The sequence below is a fragment of the Gymnoscopelus microlampas genome (assembly GCF_963454915.1).
Source record: "Gymnoscopelus microlampas genome assembly, chromosome: 3".
Classification (NCBI taxonomy): Eukaryota; Metazoa; Chordata; class Actinopteri; order Myctophiformes; family Myctophidae; genus Gymnoscopelus; species Gymnoscopelus microlampas.
The window spans coordinates 38,657,336-38,678,947 of NC_139940.1; the positions used below are offsets into that span (position 1 = coordinate 38,657,336).

Consider the following 21,612-nt stretch of genomic DNA (forward strand, 5'->3'; position numbering starts at 1 on the left):
AAAGCCATCAGGGCTGAGAGGCACGTAATGGAGAGCAGGGTGACAAACAGAATCTGGGGAAGGAATAAGACTGCCAGTTTCCCATTAGGGGCCCGGCCTAAACGGCCCGTGGCCCCCGCCCCGCGCCGCTCCCACCCCCGCGCCGCCTAAATCACATGAGTGAAGGGGCCCACGATTGGACATTAGTGCCGCAAATGACTGCCGTGATTGCCCCCTCTCCCCAAACTCGCATCAAATAAATAAAGAAATGTGTGTAAATAAATAGAAGAAGGGGTGGGTTGTCGAGAGAGAGATGGGACCGGGGTGCTGCTAGCTAGGGGGGGGAGCTGACTGGTTCCAATCCCGCCTCTCCCCCCCCCCCCTCCCTTCTCTCTCTCTCTCGCTCTCTCTCGTTTCATCGCCTTTCTGCCTTTCTTATCTGGTTTGTTTGGCTTTGACAGCGGCCAAATGGTGAAGCTCCGTGAGCCTGACAGAGAGTTTTATTGATTTAACAACCGGCAGACTCTCGGCAAAGAGAAAGAGGGGAGGCAGAATGGAAGGGCGGACAAAGATACCAAAGTTTGAAAAGGAATGATATGTTTTCTCTCTCTCTCTCTCTCTCTCTCTCTCTCTCTCTCTCTCCCCCCACTCATCTCTCTCTCTCCTCTCTCTTTGCCAAAACGCTGACGCGCCTGTGGCTGTATTTCATTTTGGTATCATTTACAAGAATCAAATCATACACAGAGTGGAGCGCCGTGTGATTGAGTGTGTTTTTAGAGATGATCTGTTTATAGTTTGAAGCCCCGTCGTCTCTCTCTCTCTCTCTCCACTCTGAGGCCCTGTGTTCCTGTGAGACAATACCCAGGGCGTTCACCGGACTCTTTCATCACCAGACACCAACTCCAGACCAGCGCACATAGTCCACTATGTCCACAACAGCAGTGCTTCTCAAACTTTTTCATGTCAAGGACCCCCAAAATTATATGTATTTGGCCGCGGACCCCCATCTCAAAATATTTTGTTCCAGGGATCCCCAGAAGCAAAGATTTGAGTTACAAATGTTCACTTAAAAATTCAAAGGTTTGCAAAAATGTTCACGATTTCTCAAAAAATAGCAGGAGTGCCGCTCTATGAGCTTGCATATCTTTTTTTTTTTGTCAAAGCCAAAGTATAAAAGTTTAAAGTGGTTTAAATGATTGTGAGGCTATATTAACACATTTTTCTGGGGACCCCCTGGAACCCCATCAAGGACCCCTGGGGGTCCACTGACCCCACTTTGAGAACCAATGCACAACAGCACACATAGTCGACTAGGTCCACACCAGCACACATAGTGGACTAGGGCCATAACAGCACGCATAGTCGACTAGGTCCACAACAGCACACATAGTCAACCAGGTCCGACTGTGGGGCAAACTGGTGCTTAATGTGAGCGTACACAGCAAAGTCCTGAGTGTTCATTTCACTCTGAACGCTTTCAGAATAAAATTTACACTCAGGATCTTGCTGTGTACATAACAACCCACGTTACTTGTGTGTGAACATATTCATATCGACATATAGTGCACGATCCATATGTAACCACTTAAGCCCTATTTTATTCTATTCTATTAGTTCATGACACGTCATTATGCAATGCGTAGTGTGATTATAGATCTGACATCTTTGAGAAAATGTCCCCCAGAATTTTTGGGGAAAATATTTTGTGGGGGACATGACTATTTTTGATAATAATTTGAAAAAAAAATCTGAAAATGTTTTGGAAAACGTTTGAACATTTCCGCCTATGATGACAGGCCCAAAAATATGGACGTCAGGGTTAATGTGGAGAAGTAGCATCCTTATGCTCTGAATTCTGATCCATTTGGATGCTAATATTGTTTGGTCCATGCTTGTGGATTGTGTGTGTGTGTGTGTGTGTGTGTGCGCGCACGTTCGTGCTTGCGTCCGCGCGTGCTGCTGTGCGCACGCTCCTGCGTATATTGCCAATGACCCGGTGGCGTGGCTGGTGGGGTTGATCGCTGCCGTTTGTGACAGTGAGTCTACGGTGCCGTCCCGGGCCACGCTGGCTGCTGTCTCCTTGATGGCGTCGCATCCCCGAGCAGAAGTGACAGGCGCTTTGGCGCCCGCGCAGATGGCCCTGCTCACAGCCATCACCCGCTCGGCAAACCAAACCGCCAGGGACGGCCCGGGCACGGCGGCCCGGCGCCCCTCCCTCCCCCCCCGAACCCGCCCCTCGCTGTCGGGTGTCGCTCTGCATATGTGTGTGTCTAGGATGCGGAGAGGAGGAGGAGGAGGTGGTGGTGGGAAGCTTAATCTGGTCACCAGTCGGCTCCACGAAAAGGCGCCTGCATTGCCTTTGTTGTCAACAGTGATTGAGCAGACTGATCACTGATGTACCGCTTCCAAGTGTTTCTTTGAATGCCGCACCGTCGCAGCGTCCCGTCAGGAATAGGTGCCCTGCGTCGAAATAGATTAAAATAGAGACCGCCGTTTTCCCTCCTAATGTTTCATCAGTAGATTGTGGTCTTTATGGTTTGTGAAACCGTCCACTCGTTCGGCTCTGATTTCTATTTCTTTCATTCTTTCTCTTTTTTTTTATATACAGCTGTCTATCTCGGCTATTCCTTTGTCTGTGTGTGCTTTTGATATCTCCCTGTTTGTTGTTTCCATGACAACGTGGCAGGACGGGCATTGATTGACAGGGATCGTCAAAGGGTTCCCTGGCGTTCGGTGTTCCGTGCCCCTCCCTGACGCAGCCTGCGTTTTGTCACTCACCCAGGGAGATTTCTGATGATCTGACGCTTATTCCTGCTGTGTGTGCGTACGTGCGTGCGTGTGTCTGTGCATGCGCTCATAAAAATGCGAGTGTGTCGGGGTATGTGTGAGCGCGTGTGCGCGTCCGTATCGCTCTGCCAGCTATGATGGTTTAGCAGATTTTTTGGACACGAGTAATTCGCATGAAGCAATTCACGGCGAGCTCACACAAACGCGCCAGGCTTGTGAAGAACGGATAGCCATTCCGCCGCGTGCCGTCGGTACAATCTCTCCCATGGCTGATGTGGGTTGATAGTCCCCTGTTCTGGAAGCAGGTTAGTGCGGGAGAGAGAGAGAGAGAAGGCACAGTAACAGAAGACACTCTGCAGATGTGTTGTAGAAGAGTACAGCACATAATGCTAATCTGCTGTGTTAGGGATTTTCAGGAGTTTTAGGAACTGTCTCGGTCTCAGTCTGTCAGTGGGATTGAAGCGCAGCCAGGTTCTCCTGTAGTGCTCTCATTTCACTGAAATCCTGTCAGGCGTCGGGGAGTGTGGGGGAAGAGGGGGGGTGGGGGGGGGTTGTGGGGGGGGGGGGGGGTGTTGCTCATTTGGAGAAGGGTGTAACCGTGCCACACGGTGAACTCTTAGACTCACAGGAAATATGCTAGTATATTGTGGTCCGCGTCAGGTTCAACGTTGCACCGGAAGAGCCCAAACGACGTATGCGTGATGTGTTGTGTCTGCACACACACACACACACACACACACACGTGGGCCAGTGAGGAGCTAGGAAGGCGAGCGTGCATGCAAAGATGCGTTTCGCAAAACGCGGCGCTCACAATCGTAAACGGGCTCTCACGCAAACGCACACACACACACACACACACACACACACACACACACACACACACACACACACACACACACACACACACACACACACACACACACACACATATCCACGGTCGATGGTGCAGCTGCTCGTTCACCCCCCCCTCCCCCCCTCCCCTCCCACTCCACCCAATCTCCTCTCAGGCAGCAGTAAATGGTGCCAGTGTATATATATCAGGTATTATGTCCACTTAGATTATGATATGACAGGTTAGCGTGCCGTTTGAAGCTGACAGCACATCTGTTTCATCAGGAGAGACTGATACTGGCATCTAGGACACACATCTCACCATGGAGGAAGGAGATAAAGGAAGAAGCGAGGGGGCCGTCTTTCCTGTCTCCCTCCCTCGCCCCCTCTCTCTCACCCGCCCTCCCCCCCCCCTCCTTTTCTCTCTCGCACCCCCCGCCATCTCGCCACCTCCTGCTTACTCCCACCCGCCCACCCACCCCCCACATCTCCCCTTCTCTCACTCACTCGCTCTCCCCTGCCTCCTGTCTCTTCCGCTTACTGCTGCTTGCCGTGTCTTTCTTGTGCGCGCCCGTGCAATAGGCACATACATATAAAGCACAAACACAATCTCGACGGTTTATCCACCTATATCTCTTCTTTCTTTTTACACACTCCGTTATACCGTTGAACCTGTTACTACGTCTCTGCTCTGTTTCGTTCTCTTTGTCCGACGCCTTTTGATAATGCGTTCTTGTCGCAATGTTTTTGTCCACGCTGTTTTGTATCACGCAACGGCATATTTTCATGCAATATATACTGTGTGTGTGTGTGTGTGTGTGTGTGTGTGTGTGTGTGTGTGTGTGTGTGTGTGTGTGTGTATATATATATATACAATTTATATCGCACTTTTCTAGGTACTCAAAGTCGCTTTACTGAAACAGAATATATACAGTATATATATATACATAATATATACCTGTATAATATATGTGTATATATATATATATCAACCGTCTATGGTGCGGCACGCCTGTGCATGGATCAGGTTTTCTTTCAGTTTCTGTCTCTGCCAGACTCCTCTTTATTTAGCAATGACTGAGGCAGCCTCGGTCTGAGCTCCATTGTTATGCCGATTCTCGTGCTTATTAACTCAAAGAGAGTGACCTTCAGCTCGCGAAACGTGGGCAAAGGAGATGCTGCAGTATCTCAAAATGAGTGTTTTGTTTCCCTCCCCTCCGATGGGTTGCGTAACCCTAACATGTGAGGGGCTCAAGTTCACAGGATGGATGAGTGAGAGGAGATAAAGCATGGCGGGAGGGTGGGAGAGAGAGAGCGAGAGTGAGATGGGGGGGAAAGAAAGAAAGAGAGAAAGAAAGAATGGGAGAACGGAGCATGCAGCTGGCTAACAAGGCCAAACAGCTAGTGATATCCTGGGGAACATGAGGCATGTGCTGGAGGAGCGAGGAGTTGGGAAGGAAAAAGGACAACTGTCAGAGGCTCAGTGATTTATTTTTCCCTTGGAGGCTTTTTTCACCACTGGCTTTCAGAGACACATGTGTGTAAAATGCACACCCACACACCCACACACACACACACACACACACACACACACACACACACACACACACACACACACACACACACACACAAATAAAAGCCCATATTTCCCATCATCGAGTATTCATTCCATGTTATTTTGTCAGTGGTCCTGTTAGTGTGCTGTAAATCTTTTATTCCACCGAGCTGACCTGTTTTCCCTCGTCTCCTCTCTCCCATTTCCTTCTTTTTTTCCCTCTCCTCTCCTCTCTCTCTCTCTCTCTCTGCTCCAGCCTATGGGCCCGAGGACGAGCTTAAGGCGGACACTCCACACGATGAGGAAGAGCACCTGCAGGACGACGGCCTCTCATTGGACGGCCAAGACACGGAGTTCCTGTGCAACGAGGAGGAGGAGGACGTTGACGGAGGCCAGCCGCCCAGCTACAGAGACTCTCCTCTCAGCAACGGCACCAACCCCGACGCCGGCTACGGCTCTCCGCTCAGCGATGCCAGCGACCGCCTCACAGACTTCAAGAGCACCTCCTCCAGGGACGGCCAGGAGCGGGAGGGCGCCGCCTTGCCCGCCTTCCGCCCCAACAACGGCCTCTCCCTGCAGGACAGCCTGGCGCAGATGAAAGCCGTCTATGCAAACCTCATCTCGGACGCCTCCTGGTCCAGCATCGCCATGGACATCATGAAATCCAAGCCCGCCGCGGCCGGCAGCGGCCTCAGCGGCGCCCTCATCTCCGCGGTGGCGCCCGCTTCTTCGGCCGCCGCCGCCACCGCCACTGCCGCCACCGCAAACAAGAGCAGCGAGGACAGCGCTGCTACCGCCGGCAGCCACCACCACCACAACGGGCGGAGCTCCCACAGCGCCGCCGTCAACCACGCGGCGCCGAGCGGCAACGCTAACGGCACGGCGGTCAGCTCCCACGTCAGCAGCCACAGCGGAAGCGGCCACGGCGGGGGCCACAGCGGCGGTGGTGGTGGTGGTGGTGGGCCGGCGAGTAACGGCGTGGCCTACGACTGGCACCAGGCGGCCCTCGCCAAGACTTTCCAGCAGAACCCCTACCACCTGCTGCCGGAGCCCAGCCTCTTCAGCACGGTGCAGCTCTACCGGCAGAACAACAAGCTGTACGGCTCCGTCTTCACCGGCGCCAGCAAGTTCCGCTGCAAGGACTGCAGCGCCGCCTACGACACGCTGGTGGGCCTGACGGTCCACATGAACGAGACGGGCCACTACCGAGACGACAACAAGGACAAGGAGGAGGACCGGGGCAAGCGCTGGTCCAAGCCCCGCAAGCGCTCCCTGATGGAGATGGAGGGGAAGGAGGACGCCCAGAAAGTGCTGAAGTGCATGTACTGCGGCCACTCGTTCGAGTCGCTGCAGGACCTCAGCGTGCACATGATCAAGACCAAGCATTACCAGAAAGTGCCTCTCAAAGAACCGGTGCCGGCCCTGGCCACTAAGCTGGTGGCCTCTTCCGCCAAAAAGCGAGCCCTCCAGGACGCCATACTCTCCCCCTGCTCCCCAGACTCTGTCCATGCTGCCGGCGGCGGCGGTGACCCGAAAGGTCCGGTTAACCCATATGTCACGCCCAACAACCGCTACGGTTACCAGAACGGCGCCAGCTACACGTGGCAGTTTGAGGCCCGCAAAGCCCAGATCCTCAAATGCATGGAGTGTGGCAGCTCCCATGACACGCTGCAGCAGCTGACCGCCCACATGATGGTCACGGGTCACTTCCTGAAGGTCACCAACTCTGCCTCCAAGAAGGGCAAGCAGCTGGTGTTTGACCCGGTGGTGGAGGAGAAGATCCAGTCCATCCCACTGCCCCCGACCACCACCCGGCTCCCCGCCCCCAGCAGCGTTAAATCCCAGCCGGTGTCCCCCGCGCTCTCTGAGGAGAAAAGAGAGACGGGCGAGGATGAAAAGATGGAGTTTTGCGAGCCGGGTGAGAGAAAGATAAAAGAAGAGAAAGAGGACCCGGGTGAGAAAACGGAGGTAAACGCCAAGTCGTACAAGTACCTCAGAGAAGAGGACCTGGAGGAGGCCCCGAAAGGGGGGCTAGACATCCTCAAGTCCCTTGAGAACACTGTATCCAGTGCCATCAGCAAGGCCCAAACTGGCACCCCCACATGGGGCGGCTACCCCAGCATCCACGCGGCTTACCAGCTGCAGGGCATGAAGAGCACCTCCACTATTCTTCCGGCGACGGTCCAGAGTGTCCAGATGCAGCCCATGTTTAACAGCAGCCTTCGGGGCCTGGTGAGTGATCCAAACTCCATCATCCACTCTCCCAGGAGCCCTTCCTCCCCTCCCCCTCTCAGGAGCAACGTCACTGCCATGGAGGAGCTGGTGGAGAAGGTGACCGGGAAAGCTGCCTCCGTTAAGAAAGAGAGAGAAGAGAAGCTGGTGAGCATGGACCGACACCGGCCCCCGTCCTCCGTCAAGTCCCCCTCCCCGGCTCTAAGAGAGCAGAGGGAGCATTTAGCTTCTCCAAACGACCTCTCCGTGGGTAAACAGCCCATCGCGAGGAACAGCAGTCCTGGGAGTGCGGAACCGGAGCTTGTCTGCAAGAAAGAGCCCAAAGAGAGCCTCCTAGATGGCCACAGCCATTCGAAAAATGGCGCAGATGCCCGCCAGTCGCCAGTAACCAACGGCAACTGTTTGGGCATCATCACCGATCATTCACCAGAGAGGCCTTTCGTCAACCCTCTCAGCGCACTCCAATCAATCATGAACACACACCTGGGCAAGGCCTCGAAGCCGGTGAGCCCGGCCGCAGACCCGCTTGCCATGCTCTACAAGATCAGCAACAGCATGATAGACAAGCCATCATTCAACACCACCCCTCAGGCCAAGCCAGCTGAGCCAATCAACCGCTATCAGTTCTATGAGAGCAGCGACCAGCCAATAGACCTGAGTAAATCCAAGTCCAGCAGTAACAGTAACAACAACAACAACAGCAGCAGCAGCACACTGCTCAACAGCAGCAGCATTAACGGTAACAAGCCCCTCATGTCTCTGTCTGACTCTGTCTCCTCTCCGCTCAGAGAGAACGCTCTGATGGACATCTCCGACATGGTGAAGAACCTCACTGGCAGGCTGACGCCCAAATCCTCCACTCCCTCCTCCATCTCGGAGAAGTCGGATGCGGACGGCAGCGCGTTCGAGGACGCCCTGGAGGACCTCTCCCCGATCCAAAAGAGGAAAGGGCGGCAGTCCAACTGGAACCCCCAGCACCTCCTCATCCTCCAGGCTCAGTTCGCCTCGAGCCTGCGGGAAACCCCCGAGGGTCGTTATGCCATGACCGACCTGGGGCCCCAGGAGAGGGTCCACATCTGTAAGTTCACAGGCCTCTCCATGACCACCATATCCCACTGGTTGGCTAACGTCAAGTACCAGCTGAGACGGACGGGGAGCACCAAGTTCCTGAAGAACATAGACTCGTGCCAGCCCGTGTTCCTTTGTGGCGACTGTGCCTCCCAGTTCAGGACTCCGGCCGCCTACATCGGCCACCTGGAGTCTCACATGGGCTTCAGCCTGAAGGACCTGTCCAAACTGTCGGCTGAGCACCTACGGGAGCAGCAGGCTGTCTCGAAGGTGATCACGGACAAAATGACATTCGGCAGCCCCCTGTCAGCCTTGGCCACGCCAGAGGACGACACAGGCTCCGTGTACCAGTGCAGACTTTGCAATCGGACATTCGTCAGCAAACATGCGGTCAAACTGCACCTCAGCAAGACCCACGGTAAGTCTCCAGAGGACCACCTGGTGTTTGTCACTGCTCTGGAGAAGCTAGACAAGCTGGAGAAAGTTTAAAATATGGACGAGGGGTCTAGAGCTTAGAGAAGAGACTGACAGCTGTGGAACTGACCAGAATTTCATTGCACTAAAATAACGTTGTTCACAGTTACTGCACTGGGCGGAACTGAGCCGTCAGAAAAAAGAATCAGTCTTATTTTTGTTTTGTTTTTTTGTTTTATTTCTTTGTGATAACTGCCTGACTGGACCATGTCTTTTCATGTTAATTTTGCTTTTTGTTTTGCCAAGCTTTTGTTTTTTTAACACTTATTTTGTAATGTATTTATATGCTATTTGTCTGATCTGTGCATGTATTTTAGTGAATCAAGGTTAAACACGAGATTTTAATCTTTTCATGGCAAAAAAATACAACTACTGCTTCAATGGTAACTAAAGTGGTGAGTGAAAAATGAAACGGGGGTGGGGGTGGGGAGGGGGGGAGAAAACTGTATAATACTTGATATGAAGAAGGTGAAAATTAATTGTATACACCAAAAGAATGGAAGAATCCCCTGAAAGACTGAAGTAGCACCTTAGACATTTGAATTTTATTTGTAAAGAGATTTTTTGAAATATTCTGCATTTGTCAAAATCAGATTGATTTGAGAAGATCAAGGACTATAATTTCCCCCTTCCTTTATTTTTTGAGTTCCCGTCACTTCAAATGTTTTTTGATGATGAATGACCTGCTCAGAAATCTGTCGGTGTATTAGAAAAAGAAACAGATCATGTGAACATTTGGAATAATTGAAATGCTGCTTCTGGTTACAAGTCAATCAGTGAAATGAATGGCCGTCAGTATGCAAGTTTGCTCCAAAAAAGAAAAAACACTCAAAAAAATTACAAAAAACCTTTTTCTCGATGTGAAGTATCACCTTATAGCAATTTTCCAGTTGTATGGTTTGTTACGAATTTTCTCTTTCTAAATCGTGTCGCTTTATTCAACTGTAAAAAGAAGAAATCGGTCCGTTACATGTAAATGATTACCAGTGAAATGTCAGTACTCCATAAGACATATCTTACCATTTGAAACAGCTCCACATTCTTTGTACCTTAAGGTGTGTGCATTCTCTAACTTTTATATTGTCATTTTATATACAAAAATAATAAAAAAGAAAAACAGATGGTGTACATAGATATATACTGTAGAGCTACAAAATGTCCTTTTTTAAAGAAAAATACAAATTTAGCTTCTTTGGCTTGGTTTACAGAAATGATTTTAATTATACTTGCATCCAATTTGATGCATGATATGGTGTGGAAAAAAATAATTAAGCGATGCACAATGACTATACATTTCAATGTTTTATCAACAATATTGTAAAAAAAAAAAAAAAAAAACTTTTTAGCACCAATTAGTTTGTTTCATTTCATGTCCTCAATTGTAAAATAAACCCCAAAGCAGTTGTTAACAGTCGCAGATTTGTGATTGTGTATTCATTTTTCATGGAGGTGCGCATAAATGCTGAATTCACATAGATTTGATGGGGGTGGATTTGATTAGAATTGGCTATATGGCAAATTAAAACTATAACCCATCTTTCATTTCTGACATATTATCCTTCATTTTGATATTCTTGTATGAATCAGATTTAAGAGCTTTTACCACAACTGTCTAGGGGGCCTACAGGATATTACATTCTGCTTTCCCAGAGTACATGATGCATGTCTCACGTTATACTTAGTTACTCACCGGTCTCTCACACTGAAAATAAACGATGTACAAGCTACAAAATGTGTCGCGATGTGACACATTGTGAGCTTTTTTCAAAATGTGTTGTGATTTGACGGAATTGCGAGCTTGTAGATCTGTTATTTCCGGTGCGAGACACCATGTGCAACAAAATATAAATCAACGCTTTCAATCTGCTTGGAGTCGAGATAAAAAAGTGAAGAAAAAAAAGACATGACATGAGGCTCATCATATGCTACTGATGATGATTGTAATGATGAAGATGCTGAGGGTGATAATAAGTCGTAAGGGTGCCTATTGTGCTGCGAGAACCCCATGCTAGGCTTGTGACTGGCCTTTGGACGTGTCTTTTCTGAAAGAATCAGTGTTGTATATTGATGACGACAGTGTAAGAGGAATCAGATGGGTGTCTGTTCTGCTTGATATAGCCTGCTGACTGCTGACCGCACTGTATCAGACAATAATTAACGCGACTGTTCACAGATGATTCCGCTGGATACTGCTTTCTTTTTGTCTTCCGCAGATCAGCTCTAAAGCTGTTAACAAGGAAATGAATGCTGCTTTTTTACAGGGAGAGGGAGGGAGGGAGGGAGGTGGAAGTAACACTCACAAGTCTGGGGAAGAACGTAAAATGAGTCATTATATCAACTGACCTCTGAATGACCCACAGCCAAAGAAGTTAACCAATAAGATGCCGGTGTGTCCTTTCCTTCCTCGTGTCGCCCTGGAGGTAGAGAGAGAGAGAGAGAGAGAGAGAAAGAGAGAGAGATGGCATCAGGAATTTGAATCTCTCATCTCACCCTCATGTCTCAGGTTTCAGATAGAATACTTTACACGGCCGGGCTTTGTATCACTGGAACCGTGCTTGCAAGTGTTATGACTTCCATACCTCACATTCAAAACATGTCTTGTGCTGGCTGCGTCAGTCATACACGTACACGTACACGTCCGCACACACACACACACACACATCGCACACTCTGTCGGGCATATTAGCATGAGTGTCTTTGTGCAATTACACACATTCTGGATCTGGCTGCACCTCTGCACGTTGATACAGGGATTCAGTGACAAAGGAAACACGGAGAGGGGCCAGATTAGCCCCGGCTGAAGATGCAGCTTCCTAGAAGGGTTCTGCCGGTAGCCGGGTTATAAAACAAACCGGGGCAGATAAACAAGCAACATTTGGAGGAGATAGTGTTCCCTGCACACCGCAAATAAAAAACACCTTGTAGGTTTAATGCCCCACAGCTAAACCTGTAATTTTGCTGTGCCGTCAGATAGCTGTTGAGCCGATAGGAGAGCTCCCCCCCCGCTTTGTTAGAGATCAGTGCACTGTTTCCTGTGCGTATTCTATGTAAATTACATGCGATAATCGCCACGCACGGCACAATGCTGGTTCCCGCGGTGCAAACGGAAACCGAGGGTAGATAAACGCAGGCTGGGCTGAGATTTGCATAGCTTTTGTGTTTTGGGCGCACCGAACGTGAGCCCTGAGGATTGGTAGGGATTTCCTCGAGGTTTTGTATTAGTAAATGCCGGCTTCCTCTCATAGGGCTGGGGCCATTATGTTGCGGCAGACAGAGGTGGGTGTAGACAGGGGGCACAAGCGGAATAACAAAATTACCTGGGCTGGTGGGAACAGGGGTGGGGGGGGGCAGGGGGGGATGCAGGAATTATTAACCTCTCTAACTCCTTCCTCCCCCAGCCAAGGTAGGGAGCGCGTCGGTGCCGGTATGGAAATGTGAACAGTGCCTCAACGCTCCGGCTCGGTTGCGATTCATGTGACTCAGATCTATAGGCCTGGTGGTGGTTGCGGTATACGTTTGTATCAAAGGTTACGAGTGCACCGTATACATTCTGATGAAATGTAAGCCTTTGGATGGAGACACACAAGGGCTATCAGATCTCTGGAGTTAAAAGAGGGAGTGCGTGTTTGTATCCCCGTGCTTTTCATATTTCATGTCACTTCAGATCTTTCAGGGGGGTGCGCTGAAAGCTTCAAGGTGTGTGACTACTAAGCTGTGAGCTGAGGCGCAGTGTGCTCCGTGCAAACAGGTACGCAAACCTCCACATAATGCACAAACACCATTGTGCATGCGTGCGTTCGCACGCGCGTGCGCGCACACGCACGCACCTGCGGTGGTTCATGAACTGTGTTCCTGGTGTGTGCATTATAGCAACAAGCAGATCATTGTCAGTCATGAAACAAAGCCTCAGCCGAGGATCCCAGCGTGTGTCTCCCGTCTTTAAAACCTTGAACTGTGTATGCACACTCCGTACGTATGGTTTAATACCCTTCCAGAATACCTCAAACCAAACAAAACAATGTCTGAGTATCAACGACAAAGCAACGGCGGGCAGAGAGCCTTTGTGCCGGATCTGAAACTAAAAGTGGGAGAAATCTGTTCGCGTCCTGATAGAAGGACCATTGTCAGCGTTGCATTCACCGGAAAGTTATCTCTATTCATGTTTGTACAAAACACTTCTCCCAAGTCTATTTCTATGTCGATGCGAGTCAATTTAGGGTAAAACGGATTCATAGTAGCCTAACTGCATCTATCCCCGCGCCTACAGTAAGCAGTGCTCCTTCATGATATGCATACCACAAAACGCAAGACATTTTGAAGCATAACAAAGCTTCAGCCTTAACAGATAATGTACCAGGGTTTTCAGCGCGGCGCCCTTGTAAAGTGGAATATTAGTGTCAAGGAGCGGGGTGTATGTGTTTTCGATGGGGCAGCCAGAGGTCTTCCATCAAGGCGAGGTTATGTTGTGGTGGGAGGGAGATGTGACAGAGTTGTCTTTACAGAATGATGGCGTCTCTGACAGCGGCAGCTAACGGATGTAGGAGATCATCTTTGTCTGCCAGGCCTTTAGTTATGATCTCCTCCTGGATGAGGACTGCAGGTGTGTGTCGCCCAGGCCCGTCATCCGTCACATGCCCAGACAAAACGCTGAGGAGATGAAACGTCTCTCCATCTTCGGGGGATGAGGGATGTGGTTTTGCGGAAACAAGACTTGGCCAGCACCTCCTTAAAGGTGGTGGAATTACCGGTGGCGATTTCCCTCTCTTGGGAGGTTTCGTTTGGTTGTCTGTCTGTCGCTGTGTTTATTTGTTTGTTTCTTCTTTTCTTTTCTTCAGGATGTATCATATTTAGATAAAGGAGAGGGCGAGGACACATCTTATCATGCAAAATAAAAATATCCGTGTTTGTACAAATAGAAAATTGAATGTAATGAGCAATATGAATTATTCCCATCCCATAGTTCCATGAATTATTGCATACCTTCCTGGGGATCAACTGTTCTACTTCAATCTGCCGGGCGCACCTGGGGACGCACTTCATGGCCAACAATACCACAATAATAAACCGTATATTAATGATTAATGACGTGTTTCCCATTATCCGGTGTGTATATGTATGATTTAGTCACTGACCTCTCAGGGGTTTTTCCTGAATATGAGATCTACCATGTCCCTGTCATTTCCTATTTCATATCAAAGAGGTCAACGCAGAAAATGACTCAAAACCAATTTGTGTTACAAAAAGACTCTTGAGAAATACCGGCTCGTGTTTTGTTTGATATGCACAAGGACACTTATACCGTATCTATCTTTTCAGAGAGAGAGAGGAAGAAAGAGAGAAGAGAGAGCAGTCCAGAAATCAGTGCTGTCTCTGTGAGATATGATTTTGGTTGATTTTGATCCTTGACATTTGCTTTTTCATGCACTCCGAAAAAAAAAGAAAGAAAGAAAAAGAAAGAGAGAGAGAGAGAAAAAAAAAAGCCCCTTCCTTTCCATTAAGGCATTATTCAAATGACCTTCAACAGTGCATGTTTTTCTACAGTTTTGTTGTGGGAATATGAGAACACATACTGACATCTCAATTACTTATGCAAGGCTCAGAGTAGGCCCAGTGGATGCAATCACCACATGTGCAATCCTCAGTCACTCCAAATCACAGAGTCTGCTGGACAGACACACATGATTCAGACAAGTCAGACAGGATTTGCATACAAAGACAACAGCGGGGGAAAAAAAAAAAATAGCGTATAAATAAAAAATGCCCCATCTTCAGCAGGAAGTCAAGGTAGAAAATGGAAGAGGAGGAGGAAGGCGGGCAGGTGTGGGTGAAATAGTTTTTTAAAAAGGTCTTAAATGTCAGGTTCTGTGTATGTAAGGGCCCTCAGCTGTGCGTTTGCACCAGACCGGACGCCGCATTGTCCGTCTTTATCCCCTTACCCCCCCCCCCCACCCCACCCGCAAGTGACACGCTGTCTAACGTAGGGTGATGGGAGGGGGGGAGGTGGGTGGGTGGGGGGGCAGGCACAGTGGGAGGGGGGGGGGAGGGGATGTGCGGAGGCTACCCGGCCCCGGCATCACGTCATTAGCGTTGGTGCGGTGGAGATGCAGGGGCACCCTGACACATGTCACGGACAGCCAGCCGAACCCGCACGTATGAACCTGACACGGCTCGCATAATTTATCCCGTGACACGATCTGCATGCCGAGTTGTTGATCTGTTGTGTTTGGTTTGGACATGGCGCTCTGGCAGGAAAGACAGAGGGGGTTATTATGCAGGTGGAGGGTGTGTGTGTGTGTGTGTGTGTGTGCGGGGGGGGGGGGGGTGAAGGCATGGGGGCGAAGGGGGTGGAGGAGGGCGAGGAGGTGGCAGGGTCTAGGCGCGTGTGTGTGTGTGTGTGTGTGTGTGTGGGGTGGGGGGGGTGTCGGGAGGGTGCATCTCGGTGTACCACACACCAAAGGGGCGACACATTTGTCATGTCCACTGAGAAGCGACATAATACACAAACAAGCGTGTGCACAAGTGCACTCCCGCGTGCGGGGCCGATTGCGGAGCTAAAACGAACACTCCCGCTCTGTGTTTTTCTTCTCACACTCCTGCGTTGTGACGAAACAAAGCGTAATCTTCGTTTGGGCGAGGTTCGGTCATCTGGTCATTAATAATGGAGTAGAACGACGATTACGAACCTGTGGGCTGTGATGATATTGTAAGTGGGCCCTCAAATAATTGGCAATTCACTACGTTTTCATTTATAATATAACATTAACATTTGAAAAAATATGAATGTAATTGTTTTTTCTTTAAAACCTTGAAAAATGAGTTTTCTTTGTGATACCGATGATTACAAGCTTAAACTTTACTACGTTGGTTCTAATTCCATTTATCTAAGTCAGAACATTTGGATCACTAAAATAAACATGCTCTGAAAATGCAGGTTAACCCAAATAATTACTTATTTTATCTATCTTATTTTCTATCAATTCCACACCCCATGAAGCCTTGAATTCATGGAGATTTTGCAACAAAAACAAAAAGAATCTCCATGAATTCAAGTCTTCATGGGGTGTGTAATTGATAGAAAACAAGTAATTATTTGGGTGAACTACTCCTTTAACGCGGCAGCCGTTAAAGTAGTCAGGTGGGTGGACCGCGAACCCTTCAGAGATTTCCGAGCGGGCCCTGAAAACGTTGGGAAACCACTGAATCCTGAAGTTGACCCTGTCACTTGATTGGACGTGATTGTCTGAAGGCATCATGGCGTTATTGTGCGGAGCACAGAAAGCAGACAGCGCCACCGACCACAACTTCCCATCAGCTTCGTGTCATTTTTGCTTCAGCGGGCTGAATAAGGCATTTACCGCTGTCTGTTTTCTGTGCGCACGTGTGTGTGTGTGTGTGTGTGTGAGTGTGTGTACGTGTACGTGCGTGTGTGTGTTTGTGTATATATTTGGGTGTGTGTGCATATGTCTGATGTGTGGATGCCTGCATGTGTGCATGTCTGTCTCTGTAATGTACATTTACAATATGTGTTTGTTTATGTGCAACGTGTGTGTGTGTGTGTGTGTGTGTGTGTGTGTGTGTGTGTGTGTGTGTGTTTGCGTGTACACCATTATGGCCGTGTTCATCAGGCATCAACCAGTCGTGCTCCTCTGCCCGCACCCCTCCCCACCCGTCTCATTTACATGAATTATGCATATGAGCCGTCTCATTAAAGGAGTACCCTCCCTCATCACCCACCCTAATCCCTGCCGTTGCCGCGGTAACCAGATTAGACATGACCGCGAGGTACAGTATATGAATGGGGTTTTGCGTGTGAGGTCCCCCCGGCAGTGGGGTTGGGGGGGCTTGTTTTTGGACACACCTCGTCCAGGACAGCCATTGGACGATTGGACCCACAGGTCTCTGCTGAGGCCTGCGGGGTCACCGGCGCCGAAGCACCTGTCGGCTGACGTTACGGGGCCGCTGACGGGGGCCGGCTGACGGTAGGAGAGCGAACGTTCACTTCACTTCGGCTCAGTCTGCTGTCGCGAGCCCCAAAGGCCATGTAGGAACACAGACAAGGGTAAAGGCTGAATGGATAAACACGTCTGCGACAACAAAAGGCCCGGACAAAAAATAAAACTCCTCTATGCTTTTGTGTAGCAATGAATGGCAGGTTTTTATTTTTTATTTTTTTTATTTATACCCATCTGGCATACATCAGCGATGCGTGACGAATAACACTTTTTTTTTTCTCTTTTCTTTTTACATCTCTGAAAACAACAGCTAAATTGTTGTAAGACAAAGGCAAATGCAGCTGGCTAGAGTTGCGTTGCAGAGGCGGCGCGACTGTGTGCCATTGTTGTTTAGAGTCTATTAGTTTTACAGCACCATTTGGAATGATCCGTCTGTTTAAAGGTTAACTGCCTCTTCACTTGTGAAATGTGTTTCTCACTCAGTCAGCGCTGCATGGCGCTCGCCTCTGACGCATCACAAAAAAGTTTCCCTTCGTGTCCCTTTCTCCTTTTCCTTTACGCAGCAGCCAAAAGCAGGGACGTAATAGATGTAATTCTAGGACAGGTTTTTCAGGTCAAGGACCCCCTTAGCTGAGAGAGACGAAGCTAGGGACCCCCACTACAAATATTGTACAAAATTGTGTTGCTTATTAAACTTGAGGCTTGATGAGAGGCTTTCAAAGCTAGCTCACCATATTTAGCTGATTGTCTCATCAATATCTGTTGACCGAGATTTAAGAATAGCTTGAAAGTATTCTATAGGTTTTTCTAAATGCTTATGGGTTGCCTGATACTGCAGTTTTGATTGCTTCATGGAGTCGTTTGACAGCACTGTCATAATGAAATGTTTTTGTTTGTTTGTTCACACATAATATTAACTAATAATATGTCGGATTCATGTTAATGTGCATTTTTAGACATTTACATTAAAAAAAGGTAGACAAAAAAGAAAGAAAATTGTACCTATCAGACAAAAAAAATTGGCGCCCCCCCTGCAGTAACTCTGAGGACCCCTAATGGGTCCCGGACCCCCTGTTGAAGAACATCGTTATCGGATGTTATGCGAGGTCAGACACAGACGGAGCAAACTAATCAGGTTATGACATTATCCTCCGTTGCTGTTCAGTTGGTTTCCTCATGGTACAGTAGGTAGGTACATACAGATGAATGACTTGTTTCTGCTGAGAGCCTCAGTGAATAGACAGACAATCCAGCTAATGGCCACGCTGATTGGGCCACCGCGTCAGCACAGCCATGGAGGTCGGTATAGCAACTCCGTCTGCGGGGTTTGATTTAATGGACAGCCTGTCACCTCCCTGTCACCGCGACAGCATCCTCCCACCTCACGAATCCTGTGCAGGTGAGTGTGTGTGTGTGTGAGTGTGTGTGTATGTGCGCGTGTCCGCCCGCCTGTCTATGTCTCTGTCTGTCTGTCTTGCCTTGACTGTCTTGTCTGTCTGTCTGTCTGTCGGCAATAATCCTTCACTAATGAAGGTAAAGGATTATTTTCCCCAGGAAGGCGTCGAGATGCGCCGGTCCTTGAAGAATAACAACCTGCTGCCACCACCTCCGTCTGATCTGACCGACCGCGCGCGGCAACCGGAGAGAAAGGAAGAGCGTTATGAGACCGCCGTTGCCATGGTGAGCCGAGTCACCTCACCGGCGCTCACTCACAGTTGGCCCCGCTGAGCCTGAGCCTGAGCCTTTCTGCTTCCTGTTCCGGATCCTTGGGTGGAGGCGATGGAGGGGATGGAGCGAAGGATGGGTGGAGTAAAAAATAAGAAAGAAAAATCCCTGGTGTTAATGTATCTATTTGTACCACAGAGAGCGAACAAATGTAAACCTTACGGATTCATTCGGTTACATTCGTTTGCTCTCTGTGTTAAATTACCACTCTGGGTTTTAAAAGTGTGACCATGTGACGGTTTCCGACACATTTTTTTCCCCCAGCTAGCCCCACCCTGACACCCGCCCACCCCCCCTCCCCCCTCCTTTGTTAAGCCGGGGCCCAGAGTGCCATAGACACAGATGAAGGCATGGTGAAACACATGCCAAAAAGGCCCCCCTGCCACTCTCACTCTCACACAGCGACAATGATAGGCTGTCATCACACAGCGATCAGCACCGTCACCCACAACATCGGCACACACACGCGCACGCACACACACACGCACACGCACACGCACACACACACGCACACCCGCACACACACACACACACACGCACACACACGACACGACACGACACGACACACACACAACACGACAAACACATACACACATACACAAGGACCCACGGCTGTGAAAATCCGCACCAGCCTCGACAACACTGACAACCAAGTCACTGCTGTCACTTCAGTTATTTTTACACTGGGCCTGACAACACATCAAAAATCCGCTCTCGCTATGGGAACAACACGAGACCACCGCCATCAAGCCCATTAGACTCCATGTGTCACATCAAATATCTAATTATCTGCTATTCAATATACCCAATTAAGTCAGAAATGCTCACCATGCACATTCATACAATAATTTGCCATACTGTTGTTGTACAGAAAACAGATCGTCTCTAAAGCTGTAAATAAGAAAGAAAGGGAACAGGAGTGCTGCATCGACGTGCGGTGTGACAGTTTGAGAAAGCTGAGGTGTGTGTCCCAAAGAGAGTGATTATGTGCTTCGGTTCAGTCTCATTTTCCTGCAGATACCAAAGAAACATTGTGCCCAGAAAGATGTCTCTGGGTCTGGTTCGTATTGATTGATCGATTGAATACTTTATTAGTCAGAAATGTAAACAGCACGGGGTACAGTAAGACGCTTAAAGGATAACACACACAAAAAAAGTCCTGTGGGCTTGCTTCCATCGTGGTCCTATTGTGGTCCTACTGGGTGCTGTGTTTCCAGGCCGCACACAGGGTTAACTTTTTTTTTGTCCCTGGCCGCTGTCAGCAAGCAGACGGCAGCTTTGTGATGCGTCTGATTGGCGGCCCGCGGTGGCGAGATCAGTGGCAGGGCTGTGTGATGTGTGCCATCTTGGCCGGCTTGTGATGTGCAGTTTGTCCCCGCGCCTCACGCAGGAAGGAAGCCTTGAAAAATACTGCTGGCTGTCACTCAGAGAGAGATGGTGTGGCTCTCCCCACACAAACCTTTTTCTAAATTCCATCTTTGCACAGATGTGGGCAAATTGATATTTTTTCCCCTTTATCTCGTTATTATGCCACACTACCCATCCAAGTTGAAAATGCTTTTGATTTGTTATGATGGAGGTTGATTATCTTGATATCAGCAATGTTGATGATAGATTTGATCGTAAAGGCCACCATAGTTTTAACATCATGAAAAGGATAAACTGATTTTTATGGACCCAACGCCTGTTAATGTTGACGGTACAGGTGAACTTTTATTAAGACACCTTAACACCCATATTGCCAAAACATGCCGGAGTACTAATAATGAACATTTTTAAGTGTGCAACCCTCGATAATTTATGTACCCGGGAATTTCTACTGATGCAAACCTGAGACTTGATTAGAAAGATTAAAAAAATAAATTAAATGTGTTGATTAGGAAAAGGAATACATGTTTACAATCCAAAACATGTATAAAATCTCTCTCTCTCTCTCTCTCTCTCTCTCTCTCTCTCTCTCTCTCTCCGAGAGAGAGAGAGAGAGAGAGAGAGAGAAAGAGAGATCTTATAGGCTATAGCTTTGGCCTGGATGTGTGTGCAACATCAGTGCAAAGTGTCAACTAAGTGGTATCCCACACTTCAGGGGAAAAGAACCCCCCCCCATTTCCCCCCATTAGCCCCTTGTTTGCCATGACAGAGTGGGATTAAACACTGTGTAAAACGTTACATAGCTCTCAACAGCTCCTTTTAAATTTGGTAACAAAACAGGCAAATTAAGCCTTGGCCCCCCCAACCCCCTCCCTTTTCTCTGCTCTGCTCCCCCCTCCCCTAGTGCTGTAGCCTGAAGCTAGGCGCTGCACGTGTGTGTGTGTGTGTGTGTGTGTGTGTGTGTGTGTGTGTGTGTGTGTGTGTGTGTGTGTGTGTGTGTGTGTGTGTGTGTGTGTGTGTGTGTGTGTGTGTGTGTGTGTGTGTGTGTGTGTGTGTGTGTGTGTGTGTGTGTGTGTGGTTGGGTGGGGACTCTCGGCCAGCCATGCCTTCAGGCATACTGTAGGGTACCTTGACGTAAGTCTGATTTATACTCTGTTATGTGCTGGTGTCATGTGCTGAAAATAGCCGATCTACAAGCTCACGAGGCGTCACAATCCGATGCGTTGTGAGGTTGCAGATCTGGTATTTTCTGTGCAACAAAGTATTTGTGCCTTTAGGGTCCAGCAGACTCCTGACCAGGATGTAACACAACTACGCAAACCATATCCTATATAACTATCAACCCCCTGTAGGCCTAAAAAAAATCAATGCTGTTAGGCCTATAGGGAAAAACAATGTGTTTGTTAACTCAAGATGGTGGAAATACGTATCTGAATTGAATAACTCGACTGAGAAACTTTTGTTTCTTGGGTTTTTCTTTATTTGTGTGGTATAGAAACTAGGCTAAGGGCATATCTATATGACTTTGGTCCATAATGAGGCCCGCTATATTGCTTGTTTTAAAAGTGAGACGAGGTCCTCATCAGACGCCTTCTCCCAGGAGATTGTCACCCTTTGCGGAGTAGTGCGCTTCCGCGTAAG

The 21,612-nt window shown here is 48.9% G+C and overlaps 1 protein-coding gene across 2 annotated transcripts in view; it reads left to right on the forward strand.

Annotated features, from left to right (window-relative positions):
* LOC311042729 (teashirt homolog 1-like) overlaps positions 1-9,336 on the forward strand; it is a 44,712-nt gene extending 35,376 nt beyond the window's left edge. For both annotated transcript variants that reach the window (XM_084053680.1, XM_084053681.1), the window contains exon 3: positions 5,409-9,336. In XM_084053680.1, coding sequence (XP_083909806.1) covers positions 5,409-8,941 — 3,533 coding nt within the window. In that variant the 3' untranslated portion in view covers positions 8,942-9,336. The remainder of the gene's footprint in view (positions 1-5,408) is intronic.
* The last annotated feature ends 12,276 nt before the right edge of the window (positions 9,337-21,612 follow it).